This window comes from Peromyscus eremicus, chromosome 9 (assembly GCF_949786415.1).
Source record: "Peromyscus eremicus chromosome 9, PerEre_H2_v1, whole genome shotgun sequence".
Lineage (NCBI taxonomy): Eukaryota > Metazoa > Chordata > Mammalia > Rodentia > Cricetidae > Peromyscus > Peromyscus eremicus.
In genome coordinates, this window is record NC_081425.1 from 66,431,177 (window position 1) to 66,443,676 (window position 12,500).

Here is a 12,500-nt window from a genome sequence, read left to right on the forward strand (position 1 = left end):
TATTTACAGAGTACAACAAACAAATAATACAGAGTTGAATTTTTCTACCAAGTGAGTTTAATGAGAAGAAAAATCTTTCTGTTTGAGAGTTTGAGATTATGCAAAGAAAAAACTGGGGGCCGGCCACTTCCTGTGATTTAGGCCAGACTTGCTGAACTGTACGTGTTTACTTTTTGTTTGTTTGTTTTTGAGACAGTCTCTTAACATCTCTACATAGCCCTGGCTGGCCTGGAACTCACAGAGATCCACTTGCCTCTGGCTCCTGAATTCTGGGATTAAAGGCCAGTGACACCACACCCTGATAAGAGTTTGTATCTTGACTGGATTCTAATAAAAGCAATACTCGAGGACCTATGATTTGCTAGGCATGGAGTTACCCAAGTGATAAGATGCAATTTCTGTTCTTACAAGATAAGAGTCTTAACAGGAAGTCAGATTTATTAACCAGTCGTTTTATGTGCACAGAATGCTTGCTCTGGGGCATTGGAGGGGCATCTAGATGATAAAGGTAGTTATGTCTTTAGACAGGCTTAGCTAGAACTCGCTATTTAGACCACAGTGCCCTCAGATACACAGAGATCTCTTGGGCGCTGGGGTTAAAGGTGTGTACCACCGCATGTGACTTAAGAGAAAACATTCTTGAGGTGGTTTTTATTTTATGTGTATTGGTGTTTTCCCTGCACGTGTGTGTGTGTGTGTGTGTGTGTGTGTGTGTGTGTGTGTGTGTGTGTGTGATGGTGCCAGATCTCTCTAGAACTGGAATTACAGATGGTTGTGAGCTGCCATGTAGGGGCTGGGAATTGAACCTGGGTCCTCTAGAAGAGCAGCCAGTACTCTTTTAACTACTGAATCATCTCTCGAGATGATCTTTGAACAAGTCTTGAATAGGAATTAGGTGAAGGAAGTTAGGAAAACCATTCCCTGCTACCTAAGCAAAGGGAGATGGTAAAGAGGCCAGAGAGGGAATAATGGTTGTTAGAAGGCCATCACGAGGGGCTGGGGTGCAGTTTAGTGGAAAAGTACTTACCCAGGAGGTGCAAGGCCCTGGGTTTGATCCTGGGCACTGAAAACAAACAAAAAACCACCCTGTCAAAAGGTTTGGGTTTTACATACCTTTAGTCCCAGCACTCAGGAACTAGAGGAGGGAGTCTCTCTGTGGGTTCCAAACTGGCCAGGGCTACACAATAAGACACACACACACACACACACACACACACACACACACACAGCCAGCCAGCATGGTATACATGTCTGTATCACCCAGAACTGGAGAAGTTGTGTGAGGAGGATTGGGAGTTCAAGGCCAGCTTGAGCTGTATAGTGAGACCTTATCAAAAAAACTTCTAGGCTTTAGTTGCTTAGATTGGTGATCCAGTTAGAAGAGTTTTTAAAATTCCTGTGTTTTAGATAGTTCATACTGACTAGATTATGAGGAATTCACTTAAGAAAAAAAGCACCTGAGTTCCAATGAGCATTAGGAGGCGTCACTGCAGTTTGAGCAAAGAAGAAGTGATAGGACAGGACCCTGAGCTTGCCCCTGGAGAGTAGGTGCTCTTCTTCCTCGGAAGTTGGTGGGGACACACTTTCAGAAGGCAAGAAGAATAGGAAGTGGCAATAATTTATGCCTAATAGCTCTGGTTTTCGGCGACCTAGCTGGAGCATTGGTTGAGTGAAGGAAAGAACCAGGGCTGAGTAAGAATTCCAAGGTAAAGGGGAGGCGTGAGAGCTGGAAAGGAGAAAGAGGATAGGTGCTTGTTTCTAGGAGTGAGTGCCATGCCTTGGCCCTCGCCCTGGAGTTGCAGAGTGTTTCCTGAGGTCTGGCATGGGATGGGCCTCAGTGAACGCTGATTCTAAACCTGAGGTCCCATCTGCTGCTCTTCTGCCGGCAGTCCGACTGTGGTGAAATTCCTAAAACAGACAGCAGAGGGAGCCATTGCCTGCCATGCTTTCCCAGCTGTCGGCTGAGTCCTGTGATTCCCTTCTCAGTTAGGGAAGTGATACTCATACTCCCTGTCCCTCCCCAGGCACAGTCCCTCGGGGGCCGGTGTGTGCCAGTGGTGTGTGATTCAAGCCAGGAGAGCGAAGTGAAAAGCCTGTTTGAGCAAGTCGATCGGGAACAGCACGGGCAGCTAGATGTGCTGGTCAATAATGCCTATGCTGGTGTCCAGGTAACCTTTGGACTTGATCCAATTTGACATTCCAGAAATGCCCCAGACCCACCCTTGAGTCTTCACCTCCGTTTGTTCTCCCATTATCCAGCCCTTCACACCTTCCTGCCTTCGGGTCACCCTGTCAGTCCCCTCTCTGTCTTCTAGGCAATCCTGAACGCCGGCAATAAGTCGTTCTGGGAAGTGCCTGCCTCCATTTGGGATGATATAAACAACGTTGGACTCAGGTATGTGCTTCACTGCCGGGGCCTGGGTTCCTCTCTCTTAGGTCCCCCAGACCCAGCAACTTTTTAAAAGGACCTCTTTTCCCTCTGGCCTCCCCATCTCTTTCGTCTCCCTTCTATTCCATTTGTCCCGCTTGTTGTGCCTGTGGGCTTGCATCTGAGAATGTCAACTTCTTTTTTCTTTAGAAAGAGAAAAAGAGCATGTGCGTGTGCGTGTGTGTGTGTGTGTGTGTGTGTGTGTGTGTGTGTGTGTGTGTGTGTGTGTGTAGAGATCAGAAACAACTTCAGGGAGTCAGTTCTCTCTGCATCTTTCTGTGGGTTCTGGGCATTGAACTCAGCCTGCCCGGCTTGCATAGGAAGCACGTTTTTACCTACTGAGCCATCTCAGCCAGCCTGGGAATGTCAACTTTTGCTTTGTTTCAATTTGCGTTTTTTTTGTTTTGTTTTGTTTTGTTTTTTGTTTTGTTTTGTTTTTTTCCCCTTTCTCTGTGTAGCCCTGGCTGTCCTAGAACTCACTCTGTAGACCAGGCTGGCCTCAGACTCAGAGATCTGCCTGCCTCTGCCTCCTGAGTGCTGGGATTAAAGGCGTGGGCCACCACTGCCAAACTCAATTTTTCCCAGCAGGACCTCAGCCTTGTTCCTGCCTCTGTCTGTGCCCATCCAAGTACAAGTCCCAGAAGGGAATGTTCTCTCAGTGTTGCATGAGGACCACAGGCTGTTTTTAAAAATAGTTAGAAGGACCGGGTGGTGGTGGAGCATGACTTTAATCACAGCACTCCGGAGCAGAGGCAAGTGGATCTCTGAGTGTGAGGCCAGCATGATCTACTAATGAATATCAGGACATCCAAGGCTGTGTAGTGAGACCCTGTCTCAAAAATAATAATTATTATGGTTTCCAGTTGTATCCATTTTCCTGCAGATGTCATGGTTTCGTTTTCCTTTACAGCTGTATAAAATTCCATTTTGTATATATGCCACATTTTTTTATCCACTCATTAGTGGATGGACATCTATGTTGGTTCCATTTCCAGACTACTGTGAGTAGGTCAGCTGTAGAAATGCAAATATCTCTGTGATTTGTTGACATAGAGTCCTACCCAAGTGTAGAATAGCTGGTCATATTGTATTTTCGGTTTTTGAGAAATCCCCACACTGACTTCCATAGTAGCGGCACATGTTTGCATCCTCACCAGCAGTGGCCAAGGGCTCTTCTTCCCCACATCCTCACCAGCGTGGCCAAGGGCTCTTCTTCCCCACATCCTCACCAGCATGGACAAGGGCTCTTCTTCCCCACATCCTCACCAGCAGTGGCCAAGGGCTCTTCTTCCCCACATCCTCACCAGCACTTGTGAATGATTTCTTGATGATAGCCATTCTGACCAGGATGAGATGGAATCTCAAAGTAGGTTTAATTTGCATCCCTCCAATGGCTATGGTTATTGACCATTTTTCAGGTACTTATTTGGCCATTTGAATTTCTTCTCTTGAGGACTTTCTATTCAGGTCATTTGCTCATTTACTGACTGGCTGATTTGGTTTTTGTGTGTTGGGGTTTTTGTGGGGGGGGGGGTTGTTTGTTTGTTTGTTTGTTTTGTGATAAGGTCTCACCTGACTCTGGCTGGCATCAAACTCACTGTGTAGCCAATGATGTCCTTGAATTCCCAATTCTCCTGCCTCCACCCCAGTTCTCCTGCCTCCACCCCAGAGTGCTGAGATTAGAAGTCTGTCCCATTAGCGCAGCTGACCCGATCCGTGGCTTAATTCACGGCTGAACTAGTTTATGTTCACAGTGCAAGAGCCCCTTCCATGTGTCTGTCATGTGTAGACTGCCCTTTCCCATCTGCCGTTAGTTGTATCGGTTTTCTCCTTGGAATGGCCTCTGCCTCTCCCCAGGCCTTCACCTGCTGCCATGCAGCCTCCTGTGCTAACAGTGGCCACTGAGGACTCAGGAAGCGACTGAACCAGCGTTCACTCAATTCACTCCTTCTTCTCTGTCCCACTTCCAGAGGCCACTACTTGTGCTCTGTGTATGGGGCACGGCTGATGGTCCCTGCTGGCAAAGGACTCATTGTGATTGTCTCCTCCCCTGGGGGCATGCAGCATATGTTCAATGTCGCTTACGGTGTGGGCAAAGCTGCGGTAAGGGCCAGTGCGCAGGCGTTGGGGAGGCACACAACCGTGTCGGTAGTTGGTACAGTCCCCAGGTGTCAGAATAGTAAGACCGGTGACCTTCACTTCCCTCTCCGCCCCACCCACTGATAGTTCCTTTGCTTGGACCTCCCTCCATGTGCCAGAGCAGCTATCAACTGTGGGAAGATGAGTACCAGAAACAGCAGGGCTCTCTAGAAGGCTGGGGCCTGGGATATCCTCTCTGATCGGGAGAGCAGAAGGGGAAGGTGAGTTGGGCAAGCGTCCCGGTTCTCATTCTGCCTTCTCTCCCTCCAGTGTGACAAGCTGGCTGCTGACTGTGCCCACGAGCTACGGCGTCATGGAGTCAGCTACGTATCTCTGTGGCCAGGGCTAGTGCAGACGGAACTGGTGAAGGAGTTTATGGCAAAGGAGGAGGAGGTTCCTGGGGATTCTGTATTTAAAAAGGTTGGCAAGGGGGGCAGGGGAAGCAGAAAACAAAAGGCAGTCTCCAGACACTAGCAATTGTAAGCATCCTGTGGTGGCAGGCCACCTGTAATCCCCGCACTCAGGAGGCAGAGGCAAGGGCATCTGTGCAACTTCAAAGCCTGACTGAGTTCTGGACCAGCCAGTGCCACATAGTGAGACTCTGGCTAAAAAGAGAAAGAATAATTGTCCCCACTCGTCAGGTGCTTACTAGGGCAGACACAGGCTGAGCATGTACTCACATTGTTTCTTCAAGTCTTGTAAAGCAGTTAATAACTCCATTTTTCAGATAGTGAAGCAGAAACCCAGAGAAGTGAAGAAACTTGATCCAGGGCTGTAAGTGTAGCTCAAAGGTAGAGCATTTGCTTAGGTGTGCTGCCGTGGGCGCAGCCCCTAGTAATGAAAATGGAAGGATGGAAGGAAACACGTTCCATAGTACATGTCACAGCAGGAAAGGCTGTCTGACAGCAAAGCCCATGTACCTGACCTACCCTAGAAGGTCCGGGCACTAGTTGGAACGATCTGATCCTTCCATTTAGGAGAGGCAACTGGTCCTGGGGCCGGGATGCAGGGCGCACACAAACATGGGCAAGGTAGCCTGGTGTCTTGTAAGACAAGGCCACAAGGTGAGGAGGGGATAGGCCCAGGCCGTGCTCTTGGAAATTAACCCCTAACTTCTCAACCCATTTCTAGATCAAACCAGTTTTCTCATCAGCAGAAAGCCCAGAAATGAGTGGCAAGTGTGTGGTGGCCTTGGCAACAGGTGATGATATTGGGGTGGCAGTGCATTTGCGGGGCGCTGACAGCCAGTTCCTAGTTTTGGTTTGGGAGATGACTGGATGTTCTTGTCGTTTCTGTCTTTTGGAGGCTCAAAGGGCCAGGATTCCTAGCTGTGGGGAGGTGCGGCCAAGAGCCTTTGTGTGAACACAGAGCGCTACTACTGGTGCAGTGCGTGCCTCCGTGGTGCCCTGTCCCATTCAGCCAAACTTTGTCACGCTGCACCACTCCCAGTGCCCACCATCTCTAAGCATATGTGTGCCCACAGACCCCAATATCCTGAACTTGAGTGGGAAGGTGCTGCCATCCTGTGACTTGGCTCGACGCTATGGCCTTCGGGATATAGATGGTAAGCACTCCCTCCGGGCCAGCTTTACCTGATGACTCTGTTCCTTGCCCCTTTCCCTCAGGTGTTCAGCCAGAGTTGGGGTGTCTGAGGAGTAGGAAATAGGGTCTAGTTGTCCTCCTGTTGTTCCCAGGCCGCCCTGTCCAAGACTATTTTTCCTTGGGTTATGCCCTCTCACATGTCTCCGGCCTGGGATGGCTGACCTCCTATGTGCCTGGCTTCCTCCGTGTGCCCAAGTGGATTGTTTCCCTCTACACCAGCAAATTCTGAGCCGGCCTGCTAGCCCCGCCCTCCCAGGTCCTCTTCTCTCTGAGGCCGGGTGGGTGGGGCTGTCTCAAGGGAACAAAGCAGCCTTCTCACCAGCCATGACCTCCCATGAAGAGAAGGTGGCTGCTGGGCATCTAGTGAGTGCTGGGGCCTGGGAGGTTCTTTGTGCCTTGGTTTTCCCTGTCCCTACAGCTTAAGACTTTGCTTCAGTATTGAAAAGTACTTATAAATAGAAGCTAATAAAGGTCTTGTCTCCCCTTTAATGTGTTTGTGAGTTCCAATTCTTTATTAAAACAAAGTGGTAAATATTTGAGAGAAAGAGTCAAAGATGTCAAAATGTGTAGCTTCTCAAACTAAGATGATTCAGTGATCACAACTCTTGCTGAGTAAGCATGAAGACCAGGGTTCAAATCCCAGAAACCATGTAAAACTGGATGCAGTGGCAGCATGCGTCTGTAATTGCACCATGATCCTGCCTAAATAAGGTAGGTGAGCACCAACGTCCAGGCGTGACCAGCTCATGGGGTGTGTACCCGAATTCATATGCACATGTAAACACATACCAGGTCCTCACATGCATAAATTTTTAAAAATTAAAAATTTTAGGGGGTTGGAGAGATGGCTCAGAGGTTAAGGGCACTGGCTGTTCTTTCAGAGGTCCTGAGTTCAATTCCCAGCACCCATATGGTGGTTCACAACCATCTCTAGTGGGATGTATATTGCCCTCTTCTGGCATAAAGGCATGCATGCAGATAGAACACTCAAATCCATAAAATAAATCAATCTTTTTTTTTTAACTCCAAGACAGGGTTTCTCCATGTAGTGTTGATGCCTTTCCTGGATCTCGCTCTGTAGACCAGGCTGGCCTCGAACTCACAGAGATCCACCTGGTTCTGCCTCCCAAGTGCTGGGATTAAAGGCATGGGCCACTGCCGCCCAGCAATAAATCTTAAAAAAAACTTTTAGCCAGGTGTGGTGGTGTACGCCTTTAATCCCAGCACTGGGGAAGCAGAACCAGGAGGCTCTCTGTGAGTTCAAGGCCAGCCTGGTCTCAGAGTGAGTTCCAGGACAGCTAAGGCTACACAATGAGACCCTGTCTCCAAATAAATAAATGAAAATTTTAAAAGTAGGGCCAGGCATGATGTGTGGCACACATTTAATCTCAGCATTCAAGAAGCAGAGAAGGGTGAATCTCTAAGTTTAAGGCCAGCCTGTTCTACATAGAGAGTTCTAGGCCAGCCAGGGATACACAGTGCAATCCTGTCTCAAAAAATAAAATAAAAATCAAATGTATAGATTCTAAAAGGGTTCCAGCCCCTATCATGAGGCTCTTTTCCTTCAGAACTCTTGCTACCTTTCCTCACAAGACCCCTTCCTCACACTTGAGGCAGGGTCTCTCCCTAAGCAGGACAACTCGGTCTCTATTTTCACCCTCTTTCCATCAATAGCCGCTGCTTTCTGCTGGGCTGTCTCCGCCCAACACAGGCAGATCTCTTGGTGTCTTTAACTTCCTGGAACTGGGAGAGAGGGTGCTTCCTGATTCCAAGTACAAGACAGAGAAGCAGCTGGTGGCGCTGGCACACTCACCCTTCCTCCTGGGACTGAATCACCTGAGTGAGTTGCCTTCTGCAGAGCTGATTGCCTGAACCCTTCCGGGCTGCCTTCCAGAGCACAGCATTTGGAGGAGGCCCAGGGCGGTTCTCCAGGAGTGACAGGTGTCAGCAGTGGAAGCACACTGAAGACAGTGTCAGGCCCCAAAATAGGAGAGCATGCATGGGATGTGGGCAAACCCATGCCAGCTCCAGGAAGATTGGCATGCTCAGACTTGCCGCAGAGGAAGCTCCCAGGAGCCGAGGTGTGGGCAGAGGAAGAATAGGTTGTACGGCTAAGAGGCTGGCCCAGTTTCAATCTCACCAGGAAGATGATGATAACACAGGTGTGCACTGAGAAGAACTTAGAGAAGGCAGTGTCTACAGATGGGACCTGAGTCAAAACAAGACTGCCACTGTGTTCTCCCTGACGGGGGACACACACACACACACACACACACACACACACACACACACGGATCATACACCAGCAGCAGGCATAGAGAAATAATTTTTTGAGAAGTCAGCTTGCCTGAGGTTACCCCTGACGGGACACCAAGCAGCTAGTTGAGATTGGGCCTACCTTTACTAAAGATAGACAGTGGCGTCCAAAGGGGTGGGAAAGAGATTGATTGTCAGAGGCAATATTCATGGCCCAGAATTCAAAAGTTTTTGAAGAGTGTGCAATGGAAAGTCTCCTATCCTATAAGTTCCCAGTCCAGGCCTGACTTTGTACTGCACCTTTCTAAACTAGGTACCAGCCCTAGGCCCAGATCCCACCCCTCCATTCCTTCTGGGTCTTTAGGCTGTCACCAGAAATTCCCTCCCCTGCCAGCAGGAGGCGAGAGAGAGTGAAGACAGGAGAGAAAAGAGCAATGGGGGTTCTTGACAACCTAAAGAGACCTGCCAGACCTCATCCTGGTCTCCTCACCAGCCAGCTCACATCATGGATGTGGATCACACCTGAAGTGACCTTCCTTTTTCTAGAGCAGATACCCATAAATTAGGGGTCTCAAAAATTAGCAATTCACGCCCGGCAGTGGTGGCGCATGCCTTTAATCCCAGCACTTGGGAGGCAGAGGCAGGCGGATCTCTGTGAGTTCGAGGCCAGCCTGGTCTCCAAAGCAAGTTCCAGGAAAGGTGCAAAGCTACACAGAGAAACCCTGTCTCGAGAAAAAAAAAAAAAAAAAAAAAATTAGCAATTCAGTACTCGAGATGACTCAGCCATTAAGAGTACTTGATGGCCAGGCAGTGGTGGAGCACGCCTTTAATCCCAGCACTCGGGAGGCAGAGCTAGGCAGATCTCTGTGAGTTCAAGGCCAACTTGGTCTACAGAACGAGATCCAGGACAGGCACCAAAACTACACAGAGAAACCCTGTCTCAGAATAAATAAATAAATAAGCATAAATAACAAGGAACGCTATGGGGCTTTGATGCTGGTCATGGCTGATGGCCCCATCCTAAAGGCTGGACTGAAGGATCTGAGAGTCCAAAGGTTTCTATTTGTATTTTTTCCTGCTTTTTTTTTTTTTTTAAGAAGGTTTGAAGGGAGTGGTATAGCCATTGTGTTTGAGAACATATGTTATCCATGTGCATGTGGAAACCAGAGGAAACCCTCAGGTGTTACTCAGAAGCCTTCCACCGTGTTCCTTGAGAGTCTCTTACTAAGATCTGGGGCTCACCTATTCAGCGAGGCTATTGGCTAGCTCTAGAGACCGCGCCCCCCCATCTCCCCAGCAGCAGGGCTGTGAGCCCAGCCACTCCAGGCTCTTTCCTTGGGTGCTGCGGACTGAACTCATGCGTGCATAGCAAACACATTACGGATTAAGCCCTTCTGAGAGTCCAGTTTGGGGGGCATGTCGTTGTCACCCAGGTTCCATCAACTGCTGAAGGCCCCTTTGGGCCCATGGATAGGAAAGGAGACCTCTGGTAGCCAAGGGAAGCGATGAGGTGAGTGGCATTGGGTGAGGCTTCAGACACGGAATCAAGGTAGTCATGAAAGCCCACGGGAGCCTGGGCCCAGTGAGCAAATTCAGGCAAGATGGCTGAGTCCAAAACTGCCTTTTTTCCTTTCTTATCCTGGATCTTACCCATACTAGACACTCAAAGAACTTGGCATCACCTTTGAGGAATGCCAGAAAGAGGCAGAGGGAAGAAATGGGGCAGTTTCATGTAATCTCTGTCAACAAGTACTATGTCCCTGTCAAGTGAGAAGGTCTTGATGTTCCTCTTAATGGAGAGATAGTTCTAGAAGAAACAAGCAAGCAGAAACAGACGTGGCCTGAGCACCCCTCATGGGGCTTATGCAGGAGGGCGCGCAGGGGACTCAGCCCTGGATTTTACCATCTCTTTAGCACAGAGGAACAGCCATGGTTTATTAGGCACTTGCAGTGACTACCTAGACCGACCTCCATCCTTTCGCCTCCCCTGGGAAGAAGTATCGCTTTGCAGTAAAGGAAGCCATGGCTTAGAAGAGTTGGGTAACTTGACCAAGACGGAAGAGTCCAGATTCAACCACGTATGTGTAGTCCCGGAATGGAAGCCTTTCCCCTGCACTGGGCGGCCCTGCTGTTCAGCTTCCTGTTTGGCTTGGACTTTGGAGAGCTTTTTTGGTTTTCTGCAGAGGGAGTGTTGAGGTTGGTAGAAAGCTGAACTTCCAGGCCAAATTCAGTCTTTTCTCTAAGCCCCACCACACTTCCTTCTTCCAGACCTTTGTTTGGGCAAGTCTGATCTCTGCACCACCACTCACCCCCCAGCCCCCCAGGCCTCCAGAGCAAGTCTGATCTCTGCACCACTACTCACTCCCCAGCCCCTGAGTCCTCCAGCCCCTCAGCCCCCCAGCCTCCCACCCCAGCACCCCAGGCCCTCACCTCCCAGCCTCCCAGCCCGTCAGCCCCCCAGAATCTCAGCCCAGATCCCAGACCCATCTCTGCCTGCCAGAATTCATCCCACAAAGACTAGCTCAGTCTTCTAGAAGCTTCTGTTTTGTTTTTTTTTTTCTGATCTTGCTTTTGCACCCTGCTGGGGAACTTTTTCCTGGGTCTTGACTAGTATGAGAGATATGGATAGCCTTATCCATTTCCTAGGTGAGACTGAGAAACACTACCCCCAGCCAGCACTGAGTTTGGGGGCTCTCATCCCTATTTCCTTGGTTGTTATCTTCCCTGAAGCACAGAGCTGAATAGTGCCAAGCCACCCAGAGTGTGGCTAAATTCACAGGTCCAGTGAGACCCACTGATGAGAGGCCTTCCTTCCCTCCCGATGGGGGCAGGTGGGTTGGCATCCTTCCCCAGGTACTAGCCTTCTGAGAACTCCTGCCCCCTAGAATCCATCAACCCTTCTTGCTGCTCAGGGACCTGGGGATTGGGAGACTACTTCCCAGTCAATAGGGATATCAGCTGTGGGAGCCATGAGTGTCTCTTGGGGTCCTTCGGGTCTCCCCTCTCTCTGGGCTAAAGCCCCAGCCTGACTCATTGATTACAGGGGAGACACAGCAGCACAGCCTTGCTCCCGTCAGCAATTCGGAGCGTTCTCCTCCTTACTGGGAGTCCTAAGCTTTTGCACCACTCCCTGGGTGCTCCCTCTCAGTGTTCCTGTGAAAACTAGACAGTACCCACCCTGCCTGACTCACCTGGCCCATGCTTCCCGTCATCACTTCCGATATGCCCAGCTTCTCTCTTAATTCCTCACCAGCCCAGTGAGGTTCAGCCTGCCTTGCTCTAGCCGCCATGGCTCATCAAATATTCACTCATCTTTGGGGGTTTTTTATTTAATTTTTTTAATTTTTTGAGAATTTCATACAAAAATACTATAGTTACATCATTTCCACTCTTCCCTCTCCCCCACTAATTCCTCCCATGCCCCACCAGCTCCCTCTCAAATTCAACTATTCCCTATCTTCTTTAAAATAGATATATCACCTGCTCAGTCCATTTAATGTTGCTCTTATGCACACGTGTTTAGGGATGCCCCCTTGGGATTGAATGAGCTCATCTCTGAAGAAGATTGATTCTCCCTCCCTCAGTAGCCACTGAGTCCCTGTAGCTCTTCAGCTAGGGGTGGGACCTTGTGAGAGTTCCCCTATGGTTGACTGGTGTTATCATGCAGGTCTTATGTAGGTAGCCATGTTGCTGAGATTTCATGGGTGCAGCTTCCCCGTCATGTTGAGAAGACACAGTCTCACAGCAGGTGTCCCGGTCCTCCGGCTCTTAGAACCTTCCTGCTCCCTCTTCCATGATTTTTCCTGAGCCTTAGGTGTAGGGGGCATGCACTGTAAATGTATCAATGGTCACTTATTCTCTGTATCTGACCAGATGTGGATCTCCATAGGACCCCCTGTCTTCTGAAATAAAATGAAGCTTCTTTGAGGAGGGGATAAGAGCTACAACTTACCTGTGGTTATAAGGATAAGCATTTAGAATACTGGTAGAAATTGTGTTTGTTTAGGGAAATGGCAGTAATAAGTTCTCTTCGAGGGTCTATGACCCTCCAATCAGTGGGTTTGGTTTACAATAC

The 12,500-nt window shown here is 49.3% G+C and overlaps 1 protein-coding gene across 2 annotated transcripts in view; it reads left to right on the plus strand.

The window, feature by feature from the left end:
• Dhrs1 (dehydrogenase/reductase 1) overlaps window positions 1-6,658 on the plus strand; it is a 10,086-nt gene extending 3,428 nt beyond the window's left edge. Inside the window, exons 2-8 of one of the 2 annotated variants that reach the window (XM_059274408.1) lie at window positions 2,025-2,168; window positions 2,316-2,395; window positions 4,399-4,531; window positions 4,838-4,987; window positions 5,699-5,768; window positions 6,051-6,131; window positions 6,262-6,658. In XM_059274408.1, the coding sequence (XP_059130391.1) occupies window positions 2,025-2,168; window positions 2,316-2,395; window positions 4,399-4,531; window positions 4,838-4,987; window positions 5,699-5,768; window positions 6,051-6,131; window positions 6,262-6,398 (795 nt within the window). In that variant the 3' untranslated portion in view covers window positions 6,399-6,658. The remainder of the gene's footprint in view (window positions 1-2,024; window positions 2,169-2,315; window positions 2,396-4,398; window positions 4,532-4,837; window positions 4,988-5,698; window positions 5,769-6,050; window positions 6,132-6,261) is intronic. The other variant, XM_059274409.1, reaches the window with a different exon arrangement.
• The last annotated feature ends 5,842 nt before the right edge of the window (window positions 6,659-12,500 follow it).